This window comes from Hippoglossus stenolepis, chromosome 18, assembly GCF_022539355.2.
Source record: "Hippoglossus stenolepis isolate QCI-W04-F060 chromosome 18, HSTE1.2, whole genome shotgun sequence".
Lineage (NCBI taxonomy): Eukaryota > Metazoa > Chordata > Actinopteri > Pleuronectiformes > Pleuronectidae > Hippoglossus > Hippoglossus stenolepis.
The window spans coordinates 17,037,176-17,051,229 of record NC_061500.1 but is presented as its reverse complement, the minus strand read 5'-3'; the positions used below and the strand labels follow the sequence as shown (position 1 = coordinate 17,051,229).

The 14,054-nt window shown below is 41.4% G+C and overlaps 2 protein-coding genes across 3 annotated transcripts; both read left to right on the top strand.

Moving 5' to 3' along the window:
* Nucleotides 1-6,398, top strand: si:ch1073-398f15.1 (cardiomyopathy-associated protein 5). The gene is made up of 2 exons (XM_035184485.2): nucleotides 1-486; nucleotides 2,382-6,398. The coding sequence occupies exons 1-2, from the start codon at nucleotides 362-364 to the stop codon at nucleotides 4,627-4,629; spliced, it is 2,373 nt and encodes a 790-aa protein (XP_035040376.2). The 5' UTR covers nucleotides 1-361; the 3' UTR covers nucleotides 4,630-6,398.
* A 1,101-nt stretch (nucleotides 6,399-7,499) lies between these two features.
* tor1 (torsin family 1) lies at nucleotides 7,500-13,173 on the top strand. 2 transcript variants are annotated; one of them, XM_035184149.2, is made up of 5 exons: nucleotides 7,500-7,844; nucleotides 9,860-10,125; nucleotides 10,238-10,413; nucleotides 11,565-11,692; nucleotides 11,775-13,173. In XM_035184149.2, exons 1-5 carry the CDS (start codon nucleotides 7,643-7,645, stop codon nucleotides 12,017-12,019), a joined length of 1,017 nt encoding a protein of 338 aa, XP_035040040.1. In that variant the 5' UTR covers nucleotides 7,500-7,642; the 3' UTR covers nucleotides 12,020-13,173. The 2 variants fall into 2 exon arrangements, with proteins under 2 accessions (XP_035040040.1, XP_035040041.1); XM_035184150.2 differs by lacking the exon at nucleotides 7,500-7,844 and adding an exon at nucleotides 8,055-8,412.
* Nucleotides 13,174-14,054: the final 881 nt, after the last annotated feature.

The window sequence follows — 14,054 nt, the reverse complement described above, 5'->3', positions numbered from 1 at the left end:
CTCTTGACACTGGATACAGGCTGGCAGCAAAAACTTATATTTAGACCAAGACATTTACTTCATGCTGCTGCATTTTATCTCTATATTTCTGATTAGTCACCGACTGCAATTTATTAACCCAGATCAACCTGCTTTATAGTGCATACCAAAAACAAGGGTTCAGAGGGTGTGAACAGATGACAAATTAACCTCCCTACATGTTACAAATGCTCCAGATGAAACACTGGAAGACTCGTTTTCTATTTCAAGATTAGGCTGAGCATGAAGACCAGACTCAGACACTCTCGCTTAGAATGGGATCGACCGGGCAGCGCTGAGTTGTGGTGAAAGGCTGGAGAGAATTCATCAAGATATTACAATAATGGATAGTGTGATGGAGGATTTTGCGCGGTCAGATGTTGACGGCGAGATGACGGCGCTGACGCCTGAAGATATTACTGAGGAAAACCTCGACGCCAGCGATGAAGTGGAGAACCTTCGGAACAGGTGCAGATCAGGAGCTGTGGTTCTTTTCTGTGGTTTCACTTAATTGTTTTTTCATCTGGTTGTTAAGTGAAATCATTTTTTTCATTTACAACAAATCCCAAGTATAGCTCAGAGGACACGGTTTATTTCACAGTACTAACTTGAATGAATTCCCCTATGAAATGATCAAATAATTAAGGAAATTGCATCAGTGTGACTGTGTGTGTGTCTGTGGGTGTTAGGGTGCATGTTTGTACATTCAGCAGCTAGATTATTAGTAACACGTACAGTAAAATGCAATCCAATACAGTCAGTAAATCATGAGGGTTATTGTGCATTGTTTTTGTAACAGTGTCAAAGAGACGTAGATTGAACTTTGATCATTTTGAAAGATGAATTGTGTTATACTGATGGAGGCAGGATTTAATGCAAATCTAAATCTGTCAAAGTTCCTATTTATTCCTGTATGGTTGCATTGGTCTTAGCTAGCTGTAGCTAAACTGGTGACTGTGTGTTTGTTTGAGAGGCTGTACATCTGACAAAAGAATAGAGTTTGGAGAAAAACCCATTCAAATCAACATAAATAATTGACTACATACAGGTAATAGAAGTAAAAAAATGTGTCTCAAACAAGGACAGCACAAATATAATTTCAGATTCATCAAAACAATTGTTTCCTGTCAATATTTTCAAGTCAAGTAAATGAAAAGCTTAAGAAATGATTTGAGACGTTTGAAACTGTTTTCCGATGTCACTCCTCTTTGAACGACTTGCCACAAATGACTGAGTTGTAAAGTAGAGTGTAAATGGTAAATGGTTTTGTATTTATATAGCTGCTTTTCTAGTCTTGATGACCACTCAAAGCTCTTTACAGTACAGTTTCACATTCACCCATTCACACACACATTCATACAGTGCATCTATTAGCAGCACTTTGTTGTTCTATGAGGGGCAATTCGGGGTTCAGCATCTTGCCCAAGGACACTTCGGCATGCAGATGGGGAAGACTGGGGATCGGACTGCCGAACTTCAGGTTGGAGGACGACCGCTCTACCCCTCAGCCACAGCCGCCCTTCAGCCACAGCTGCCCTGTTACTGTAAACAAACACCCCCAACCCCCTCTCATGTTTTTGAGAGGGGGGTGGGGGAGAGAAAATATGCTGAAGAGGTAAAAAAAAAAAGAATAAACAAAAGGGAGTAAAATATAATAAAGAGCCTAACAAGTTTCTAAATCTAAGTTGAAATAATTATGTCATCCAGCCATTGGGAGAACTACTTGTAGAAACACTTGTTGTTAAGAGGCAGGTACGAGTGGTTTGCTGCATTTACCAATTTTCTCTGCGGAATGAACAAAATTCACGAGAGGTCCAGACCTGCTGTTCGGATCTTTGACTCATGAGTGATACTCAATAAATCTGAATGAGTTACAGTTTTAAAATGATGCCAAACTCCCCTAAAATATAATATAATAAAAGCTGGCTGAAGGTCTTTTTGCAGGTTGTTAGGACTCTGTAACAACACCTGCTTTATAATATTTTGCCGTCCATCTCAGTCACTGTCCCGTCTCATTAACTGTCAGAGACTGCTTTGCTTTAGCAATACGATTGGTATATTATCTAACTTCACATTACACCAGTCCTGCTTATTGATGTCATAGCATTGCTCGATGGTGTGGTGTCACTGGCAGCTCAGAGCTCATCAGTATTTTCAAACAGTATCAGGTCCCTTCATAACATCATCATCTTCTCATTACGGCAGCAGAACTTGAAACTCACGTGGTGAAATTCCGTCAACACATAATGAAACTGACAGGCATCGTTTATACATGGGAGCCAATATCGGGCCATACCTGTGTATAGATATATTTTGAGTGGTTTCATCTCACTGCCACATTGTTTGTGTTTGTGTGTGTTCAGTTTACGTGAGGTTGTCCACGATGACAACGTCCAGCCTAAGATGCAGTGCCTGATGATGGACTCCTCCTTCTCCATGGTAACCATGCAAGGAGAGGATAGCGGGATCGCATGGGAGACGACCCCTAGTCGCTGTAGCACACCGTGGGCATCCGAAGCTGGAGCATCAACTCTGGATCTCAGCTCTCCGGTTGCAGTACGGCATGCACAGCCTGGGTCTGTTCCGGCAGGGAAGATAATCTTCATCATGGATGAGGAGCTGATTTCCAGACAGAAGAAAACTAAAGAGAGGGCAAGCGGTCAGAGGAGACAACGAGAAGTCTTGGCAGAAAGTTCTGAGAACATCTCTGGAAGGCCAGAATTAGTGGGAGTCTCCAAGCCAAACGTGAAAACCAAAGGAGAAGGAGCTGAAGAAGAATCAACTGAGCCACAGGAAGATAAAGAACAATGGCTATTCAGCTTAGTGTCTGAAGGCTCCGAAATCCTTAACATTGTTGTTCCACCTAAACATGATACTGTGGATGAAGAGGAGAGCAAAGAAATGGTGGACAACTTGTCTTATCTGGAGGAGAGCCCTGTTCCTAAAGCAATCAAGGAGACCAATGATAATGAAATAATGTTCTTAACAGACACTCCTACAGTGTCACTTGAACAGACGCAGCATTCATTTCCCATAGGTCCACATGTAATGGATCCACCAGGGGCTCCAGTGGCCAGTCCTCCAGGCCGAGGAGCTTCAGGACATGTGGACTACTTTGAGGCATTCAACCTGATTGATGCCCAGGCTCCAGGAAGTCCTGCTGTGGTGGCAGAGAGACAAGTGGATCCCGAGGTCGAGGGTACCGCCAACAGCCAGGATTCTGTTAAACTAGTGCAGTCTAAAAACACCACCACAGCAAAGCCTGTGAATCTCGACAGGTCCGACACAGTCAGTCTAGGGGAAATCAACATCGAGCTTCTAGATGAGGTCTTCTACGGTGGTACAGATGAATATCTCAATAAAAGTCTAGAGAGAGAGGTCAGAGGTGGAGATGCCAAAGGTACGCCCTTGAGACTCCCGTCAAAACCAAGTGGTTCGACTTTATTTGGAAGCCAAGAAGACATCCTGACACCGATCTTTCTCCCTGAAGGACCTCCCAAAATTATTGACCCCATTTTGCTAGAGGAGCCCAAAGCCATGGCCTTCCTTTATACCGACCTGTATGAGGAAGCAATCGGCAGTCGACAAAAAGAAGAGGATACAGAAAGTATGACCTCAGAGAAGTCCTTCCACAGTAGGCATTCAGACAGGGAGGCCAGGGGATATTTAGAGAAATATGCCCTGATAGATGAGACTCCTGCGGTGGAGGTGGATGCAACCGATAAAGAAAAAGGCCCAGAAGAAGGTCCTCGGACATTGTGTCAAGATTTGTATGATTTTGATTTTCCGTCCGAGCCTGAAAAAGGTGAGGTGCCAAACTCAGAGGAAGAAATAACTGACTTCTTCAGGTCTAGTGCCAACTCTTCTCCATGTGATATGGAGCGCCTCTCTCGATCAGTAGAGGAGGACGACACGCAATCAGCACCAAAGACTAAAGCTAAGACAAAGAAACATGTCACCATAACAGTAGGAAAAGTCACTGAAATCCCAGTAGACCCACTTAGCATCTCCAGCTTTGAGTTTCCTGCGGAGGAACCAGACTGGGGAACTACAGATGATCATCCTACAACCCTGGATGAGAAGGATATCAGCGGCAATTCAGATCAGCAACTGTGGAAACAAGATTTGGAAGTGCATAAACCAGTTGCCCCTCCCAGGAAAAAGGCAACAACCTCTCCTAAGGCAAGTCTGGACCTGACACCTCTGACTCCAGTTGATGCCATTATACAGGAAAAAGAAGAGGCTGGTGGAAAGGAGCAGAGGGAGGAAGAGAAAGAGACAGCATCACCTGAGGAGACTGCTGACGAAGGAGACGGAGATGGAGAGGAGACCATGCTGTCCTCTTTTGAAGTTTCTATGTCTGAATATGCACTGGGGTCAGAGGAAACTGAAAGTGTAAGAGAAAGCAATGAAATAACAGACACGAAACCAGCGGCAGCCGAGGAGGAAGACACCAAAATAGTAGAAGAGGAACAAACTGAATCAGAAGAGATAAATATTAAATCACCCGATTCGGCTATAACAGAAGTTAATCCTGAAAAACAAGGAGATAGTTCAGCTGCTTTATCAACTGAGCCAGCTAAAGACAAAGGACATTGTATAATACTTTAGAGAAGCGACAGTATTTTTCAATCATATTAATGTCAAGTGCCTTGCCCTGCATTGAACTGAGTCTTAAAACTTCCAATATGATTGTTTAAATGTTTCAGGGTTAGGGCTAGTTTTTATAATTTGCACCCTGCTGTTAATCTAATGCATGAATTCAATTGTTATTATCACTTATTTCGAGATTAATTGAATAGTCGCTCCACATGAAAAATAATCTGCAACTACTTTGATAATCAAATAATTGTTAAAGTGATTTTTCAAGCACAAATAGTGAAAAAGTGTCAAATATTTGCATTTCAGCCTCTCAAAAGGGAAGGTTGGCCTTTTTTTTGAATATTTTTGATGTCACCCTCAGCTTAGTGAAACTTTAAACCGTTTTTTTATATTCCATAAACTATATTATTGATTACAAAGTGGCAGATGAATGAAAAATGAAAATAGTTGTTAGTTGCAGTCCTACATTGATCAAATATATTCATCAGTCTCTCCAGTGTTGCAGGGTGGTAATAATGCATGAATCATGGAGTGTTTGAAGGGAGAGATATGGGTTATGAGTGTGAATAAACAGGGGTAGAGTGCATGTGTTTGCGCGAGGTTAGGGTGGATCTTCAGCTATAAATAAGCCTCTCCCGCTTTTAACCTGACACCTCGTCTCAACCAGGAGTCTGTGTGCTGTGTATCTACTTGTAAACAGTCAAAAAGGTGTGGAATACATGCAGACGTGCCTAGTGACACTGGCACTTTTTTTTCCTGATACTTTGTTTAATCCTTAATGTTTCCAAAGACTACCATGGCTGTAATGTATGCTTAATTAAAACCATTATTATAAACCTGTGTGTACCTGTTTCCACATTATCAAGAAAAAACAAACAGATCATGATCTGCAAGTGGGATGTTTTCCATCTAATCAAGAGGTGTGGAGTTAAAGATCATTGTCAGACATTTTAACACGTTACTTTTATTCTTACCCTATATTTGAAAGATCCATAAGCTATTTTTTTATTCAAAAGTTGAATTGCTGGACACAAGATGTCATCTACTACTAAGCCATAGTTTATATACTGGGCCACGGTTGACTGGAAAGCAGTGTCAAATTCTGATTTAGGGTGGGCTCAGACAGAATGTAGAAACAGCCTTGTGGTGGCAAACACTGAACATGACAATTTTTTCATGAGGACTTTTTACGATACTGAACACTGCAGTGCTTATCCAACACATGTGGTCATTAAAGCGGATCCATGTTAGGCAGTATTTTCAGATACCGTTGCTTCCAGGCCTGAATCCAAAGTTCCCATCTGGAGCTCAGCAGTGATCTGTGGCCCTGCTGACCTTGAAGAGGAGACTGGAAACACACACTCACGGATATTAACAAACATGCACAAACCTAGTGTGAATGTGCCTGAAGTTAAAATGTGTAGCACAGTGGTATATTGTATTAGCAGAGTAATGTAAGCAATGTTTTAAGGCTTGAGTTACCAGTGGTCATCTGACTGGATTCATATTGTCTTCATATTAATTGGGCTTTGGCGACCCCCAGTGTTTAAAATATGAATGTCCATATTTTCTAACCTTTCATAATCCACATCAAAAGGTGGCAACTACGCCCCAAAACAAGTTTAAGGCCATGGCAATATAGTGGATATGCCAATTCCCTTATTCGCTAATAAATGTTTATATTCCCATCTGTTTCCCCAGCTTAATTAAGTAGTGGTAAAAATGTAACTGTACATTTACAGCACTGTGTTTTTTTAAAAATAAATGATGAAACAGCAGTTTTCTGTGAAAAACAACTTCTAAAAAATGCAATGTTGATAGGTTACTCTATCAACAGGTGCCAGGGTGGGAGTGTCTCTTTGTGACTTTATCTTTTCAGTTCTATTATAATTAGTTTAAAAACCACATAACATCATATAGTGAATTGATGGTGGACTCCTGTACACTTTGTCTTCCATATAATTGTAAGTATTGTGCATGATAATAATAAAAATATTCCATTTGATCTCCATCGAGGCAGAAACATTAATAGAATCACTTCCTCTTTAGCATTTGTCTTCATATTAAAAACACAACACTCATTTTGTTGCTGCAGTCAAGCTTAATTACAAAGATTTCAGTCTGAAAAGTTGTGAACTTGGGCCTAAGCTTTGTGTCGGTATTAGCCAAGTAAATCATTTAAACTTAAATATAATTCCCAGACGTGTACAGCAATAAAGAAAATTCCGTTTAATTTGATGAAAAACATTGACTATAAAATCGTCATTGCAGATAAACCAGGTAGGATGAATACAAAGTTTGCTAACTTCACTTAGCATACACTCACATAGACTGTTTATAAAAATCTCTGTTACAGTATATTGGAGGCCTGTGATCGTTTAGTTATATTAAGTGTTCACTAGGAATAATTCTGGAGTAGCCCCGGAGCAGGCCAAGAAAAACAGTCAATTCCACCAAAAAACATCTTTACACCTCTGACATTTCAAACTTAAGTTGACCTTTGAACCAGGCCCGGATCTAGGAGTGAATCTGTCAATCACGTTTATTTCATTCACCCTGACAGAATTTCCTGATTTCTGAATTTCCGGTTGGACATAGGGCTGGGTTTAAAAAATAATAATGAAATAATAATTATAGTTATTATTACTGTTATTATTAGACCACAGCTTGATTGTGAAGCGTTCTTTAAAACTTGGGAATCACTAAGTCCACTTTGTGAAAAGGTGTCCATCCCAAAGGTGTAATTACCCCCCCCACCCCACTCTTCAACCCCACAAAAGGTGTTTTACCTTTCACGGTAAAACAAAAACTAAAGGAAAACCAAGAGGAGCGCCAATGAGAGAGGAACCTTTGGTCCGTGACGTCACGACACCGCGCGTGTTCATGACAACCAGCACCCCCCCTCCGCTGCAGAGTTCACCCGCTCTGCCTTTACGACGTGTTCGAACCATTGACTGTGTATGAAGAGGGTTAACCCCGCGTTTCTGTGGATAAACAGGGGACGTGTGTGTGCGTGTGTGAAATGAGACCGACGGGGAGTCCGGTCCTGCTGCTGTGGCTGCTCCTCTGCTCCGGGGCCGGGACCGAGGCCATAGAGCCCGTCAGCACCACTATCGCGGTCGGCGTGGCTGCGACCCTGACGGCGTTCATCGCCAACTACAGGAACATCTTCAACTACTTCTACGAGTGCTGCCACCCCGAGTGGATTGTGTTCAACCGGACAGGTAACAGGACATCCGGCTGACACAGTAACAGCCGCCACATTGGAAACATTTCTACTGGACTCACCCCTTCAACTGCTTTAAGCTAGCGTTAGCCAAGCGGGCTTGTATGCTACGTTGTCAGTTAGCTTCCCAAGTGCTGCAATGGTGTGACGTATATCACAAAACTGGCTGTTGTCTTCTGAATTGTTTTATTTTGCATCATTTTCAAACGTTTCCGGGTTTGCGATTCGTTGAACGCCGCCCCCTGTTTTCGTCACTTGTTGATGACGTATGAGGAAGTTCGGCGTTGTGAAGGCGCTCGTTACTCCGGCGCGGGTTCACCGTGGGTTTAATGCTGGTTTTTAAACGCATAAAACAACCGATGTGCGGGATTTAGATGTCGAGACGATGAAAGTTGCACGTATGTGTTTGTTGCTGCTCGTTTTGTCGACAACCTGCCCGCTGGTCAACGCGTTCGATCCGATCACAGGAGCAGTGGTCTTCGGTGTCGGTACGTTCCTGAGCCGGAAGATCTACAATTATTTCCAAGAAAGTTGCGACCCGAGTTGGATAGCCTTCAATGCAACAGGTAAACGCGTTCACCTGCGAGTCACGTGACATGGGGGGGGGGACAACTGTGTAAATCAATGTACAGTGTAAATGACCCGAAACCAAACTGGGAAAGAAAGACACACTCCCACTGTCCTTCAGACTCTGTGCTTCATCATAATGACTTTTTAATCTCAGCTTTTATCTCTGGCAGGTTTACATCGATATACAAAGAACAGTGTGATAGGAAGTCGTTGACAGCACACACTGCCCTGCACGGTTTATGGGTTCAAAGGACAAATACACATGAAACCAAACACAATCCTCACGTTTGATATTTTGAGTAAAATCTTCTGCAGTTGACTGAAGTCAGCCTCCTCCCGCTCTCTGCCTTTAGTCAGGTCTTCAGCTGGTGGTTTGGCAAAGATCGCTGTCCTGCTGAATCATAAAATGTCGATCGATACTTTGTCATGCAGCACACGGCAGTGACGTACCAATACACAGCAGCAGCAGCCTGCCTGAGGATCTGAGAGCAGAGCAAAGTTTATATATGTTTTAATGTAAATTTAGAACCTACCTTGAATGCCTGGCTTTTCGATGAGACTACTTTAACGCTATTATGTAAATTATAGTTTTATGCAACACTCTGCACACACTTTTTTGCCTTGAACGAGCAGCTTCAAAATTAGTTTGATGGTACACTGGTTTGGAGTGGGGAGAATGATGCAACATGATGCATTCATTCACATGACTTATCCTACCTGTTCTTGCTTTATGTAACTTTGGTGAGCGGGCACCATCTCCTGTGAGAAGTGTGTAACTGACTGAGAGTCGCCAACTCACTTGTCAGAATCAGCTCCACAAACTTTAAGAATAATGCTGAATTGTAGATCAGTTAAAAGACTTGGAAGTCTTTAAAAAACAGCTTTTATGTCCGGTATTCAGTCAGGATATTTTTGAAATGTGAGGAATTCTAAATAGAGGCTGGCATATTTCAAATATATATCGTGTGTGTGTGTGTGTGTGTGTGTGTGTGTGTGTGTGTGTGTGTGTGTGTGTGTGTGTGTGTGTTCAAATGGGTAAAATCTTATTTCATTGTAAAGCTGCACGGATTGATCCACTCAGCCCCTCCTGCTTTCTCCATCTCTCGCTCGTGCTGACACACCAACATTGACAACAGACGCATCTATAAAATCAGAATGGCTAAAAACAAATATAATTTGCTCTTCTCACCCAGAAATGAAGTACTTGTGTATTTGCACATCGAGCAGTGAGATCTGGAGACACATTTTAATACCAGGTGTTAACAGATGAACTTAGCATGGTCCACTTGTGATTGAAGTTTGAGTTCTTATATATGAGTGTTTGCATTGTTGAAGCTGTCACCTAATAACTAAATGGATTATGTCTAAATATTCTGAGAAAGTTGTTTCAGTCAGGTGTTTGCAGACACTCATCCTGTTGATCTTCTGCTGTGTACCTTCTAGGTCTCGAGGCGGACCTGAGCAGTAAACTGTTTGGACAGCACATCGCGTCACGCATCATCTTGAAAGCCGTGACAGGATTCATGAACAATGACAACCCGAAGAAGCCCCTGGTGCTTTCTCTGCACGGGTGGACCGGCACAGGGAAGAACTTTATCAGCAAGATGATTGCTAATAACATTTACAAGGAGGGAACCAATAGCAGCTTTTTTAATTTTTTTGTATCCACGTATCACTTCCCACATTCAAATCAATATCTTAACTATAAGGTATGTATGAGTCCAAATAAGCTGACACCTTTCACTATCAGTTGAAACACAGTGGCATTGCTCTTTTTCAGCCTTTCTGTGTTAACTGAAACTTGCTGCTGTTTCTCCTCAGGCTCAGTTACAGCAGTGGATCAAAGGGAATGTCACCAACTGTGAACGCTCCATGTTCGTCTTTGATGAGATGGACAAGATGCATCCTGGTTTGATTGACGGCATTAAGCCATTCCTGGACTACTATGACAAGCTGGATGGAGTTTCATATCGGAAAGCAATCTTCATCTTCCTCAGGTGAGAGGCGAAAATTCTGACCATGTCAGAAATCAATAGATTTTACATTTTCATCCAAACTAGTGCAGTGCCCGTTCCAAACCTGCCTGTTTAGAATGGGCTGTTTTCTTGTTCTGTGTTAATGCTGCAGAGATACTTCAGAATTATTCCTCGTCATTAGTGAGTCCTCTCAAACAGTTCTACAATAAACTGTTTGTGTGCAGAGCTTTTATAAACAGTCTATAGTGCAGAGTGAAGTTAGAAAACTTTGCTTTCATCTGCAACGAAGGTTTTATAGTCAATGTTTTTCATAAAACTTTGTTGTTGTTCACGTGTGTGGTTTATATATAAGTTGGAATGATTTACTTAACTGGTGTTATTTTTCATACATTACATGTTGGCTATTTAAGAGGAAGATCAACACAATCTTCAGACCCATCTTTACAACATTTAAAAATATGAGCTCTGCAATTCAGCTCGATATAAAGCATTACAGCAACAGAATGGAAGTTGCTTTTGCTTTGAAGACAACTTGCGAAAGAGGAAGTGATTCAATGAATGTTGCAGCCGTGATGGAGATCAGCACCCTTGAATGTCTGTGTCAGTCTGGTACGGTAAAATCAAAACTAATCACATCATTAGATTGATGTGGTGCCAATTCCGATTCGCGGTTTGATCCAGTTGTCGACCACTGCTGTAGTTTATCTGAGGATATCGAAGAAGAAATGTTCAACACGGTCCACAGACTGAAATGTTACAGAATGCTGGTTGCTTGCTTATACAATTTTTATTAATATTGAATATATCGCATATCCAAATCAAACTCACGGTTCTTGAGATCTGCATTACACAGACAGACAGATGCTTGTGGAATTAGTAGGTAGAAAACCCCACTTGAAGACTAATTCACTTGAGAAGTTATATTTCATATAAAGATAAAGATTTTGAGCACTCTGTGGTTCTCATCTGTAGAGACGCTGTAATGTTTGACATGATTCTTGCATGAGTGGTGAAAGAGTTTGTCTTGGAGTCCCGCTCCTGTTTGAAATGACTTCATTCTGTGTTACGTTCGTTCTCCTCCATGTTTGTTTGTGTTGTCTTCATACAAATTTCCTACCTGCTAACAGATATTTCAAGGCAAATTCTAACATACTTTCTGATCTTCTTCAAAGCAATGCTGGGTCCGACAAAATTGCCAAAACAGCTTTAGATTTCTGGAAAGCTGGAAAAGATCGAGAGGATATCCAGCTGAAAGACCTGGAATCCTTGCTCTCTCTATCAGTGTTCAACAACAACCAAAGTGAGTATAAATTACATGAAAATGTTTTGTCCTTATCTTTCAGAGTATAGACTTGATTAAAAAAACATCTATCTCCCTCTAGGTGGATTTTACCGTACAAGTTTGATTGACAAGAACCTGGTGGACTTCTTCATCCCCTTGCTGCCTCTGGAGTACCAGCACATCTTCCAGTGCACCATGGCCGAGATAATAGCCAGAGGAATGAAGCCGAACGTGCATTTGGCAGAAATGGTGGCCAAGGATTTAAACTATTTCCCCAAAACGGAAAGGGTCTTTGCTGCGACAGGCTGCAAGACGATAGAAAGCAAGCTGGACTTCTTCTTGTAACGTCACCATGGGATGGACAATACCTTCAAACACTGCACTTTTTTAAATGAGAACCGCTCTCGGCCAAATGACTAAAGAGGGGGAGTCAAGACATCTGTAGAGGGCTTCTTCAGAGGTTTCTGCGTGAGCCCGTATCATCTTCCGTGCTACATCTCGCTTACACTGAATGACGGGGCTAATGGAAGCACACAGTGCCAGCTGAATGAAGAAAACAATAAGATAAGACCGCCATCCTTTCTAACGGATGAAGAGGTTTCATCTGCTTTTTTTTATGTCACACAACAGTGAGTTTTAAAGAGGCCGTCGTTTTGCTGAGTGTCTTAAAGGTGCCCTGAAACTATGACACGCCACTTTTTGCATTTATTTTTAATGGGTAATCTATATTCGTGGTTTACTGGTTAACACTTGCCTTAATTCTGACTGTCATGATTTTCGTAGTATCTGCTGTCCTTTTTATAAATGTCCACGAGTTCATCAGCCGTTGGACTGAAACTCTCACTGTTCAAATACAGAACTATATGATGCAAAAAATTGTATCGTATGACATCGGCATTACCAACACCGACTTTTTATGCTGCACGGCCACAGACTTTTGAAATCGGGTTTGGTTTGATACATTGCAAAATACAGTATGAGTAATACAGTACATTATTGAAATTGTTGTGTACATAGTAAAATATTGAAATATCTAGGTGTACATTTTACTAGGGATAATGATACTGAGCATCTTTCTACACAATGTCTGGAGCTGTGCATGAACTCAGGATAGTATACCTGCAACACAAAACAATAAAATTTACCAAAAAATATTTTTAGCATTAAAAGAAATGCAGATGTTTCACGATACAGAAATAAAATGCTACTGTATATAACATTAATTGTCCTTTTTACTGCGATTTTAAAAGGAGTAAATATTGTGCCCTAGTTTACCTACAATGTTCTTTTTAATCAAATCACAATACTTTTCAGAGTCATACACAGCCCTGCCTAAACAATGTGAAACATTGTCTTCTGTTGGTTTTTCAAAATCTGCATTGACACTATATAAAAGCTTCAGTTAAATCTATGATGTGGATGTGAAGCTGACGTCCGCAAGCATCTTTCTTGTTTAACACCACCTGAAAAACAAATCGCAAATAAAATAAGAAATTTTACCTGTGTCACTGTTTCTGATATATATTACGACTCCTGGACAAGAGGGTGATGATGAAACCAACAGTATTTAATGAGTGCGTTCTCAGGGAACAGCAGACTGGTGTTTTTGCTTTACTGAGAGAAATGTCTATTTTCTTCTTCGGAGCCTGTTTTGCTAATGTACCTGCCAACAGAACCCACCCACCCATCTATTATCTAGCCTATCCTGAGGGTCCTTGGGGGCTGACATTGAGTGAGAGGCGGGGTACACTCCAGACAGGTGTGCTGGATCTGGATCTGAGCCACTCTACTAATGCAAACACAAATAGGCACAAAACACTTAGAATTAAAGTAGAATATATTTTATGCAACATATGGAGCCAATCAGTCAGGTGTCTTGCAGTATTTTGCCTTCATATTTTACATGGAGCTGAAATACAGAGGTCAAAGAGCACACCTTTGCAGTAAAAGAAGATTGATACAATAAAGCCATGAGGTAATTTGAGTATGAAGAGAGACCATAAAATGTGATTTCATGAGTCCTGTACTGCTCCTATGAATCCACAGGTTAGTGCCCTGTTAAAGCTGTATTGTGGTTTGTGTACAAATGATCAACAGGCAGATGTGTGGTGCTGTCCACAAGACCGGTTGTAAAGGTGCGGCTTCCTGTGCTTTTCCTCTGTCAAACAATTGAAAGGAAGAGGAGGAAGAATCAGCCTGTGAGGTTTTCAGCCTCTCGTGACTCAGATCAACTTTGGGCAACACGTTCGTAGTTTTATAGCTGAATTATGGACAGCAAATAATAGGGAGTCCTATTTCAGCAGAGGGGAGGAATGTGGTTAGACACAATGTTTAATTCACTTTATTTTGTTTATAACTGCGGCAACATTTCAAATATACC

Coding starts and splice junctions, on each gene's coding strand:
- si:ch1073-398f15.1 (XM_035184485.2), top strand. CDS start 362: ATGGATAGTGTGATGGAGGATTTTGCGCGGTCAGATGTTGACGGCGAG. Junction 487..2,381: donor GTGGAGAACCTTCGGAACAG/GTGCAGATCAGG, acceptor GTGTGTGTTCAG/TTTACGTGAGGTTGTCCACG.
- tor1 (XM_035184149.2), top strand. CDS start 7,643: ATGAGACCGACGGGGAGTCCGGTCCTGCTGCTGTGGCTGCTCCTCTGC. Junction 10,126..10,237: donor ATCAATATCTTAACTATAAG/GTATGTATGAGT, acceptor GTTTCTCCTCAG/GCTCAGTTACAGCAGTGGAT. Junction 11,693..11,774: donor AGTGTTCAACAACAACCAAA/GTGAGTATAAAT, acceptor ATCTCCCTCTAG/GTGGATTTTACCGTACAAGT.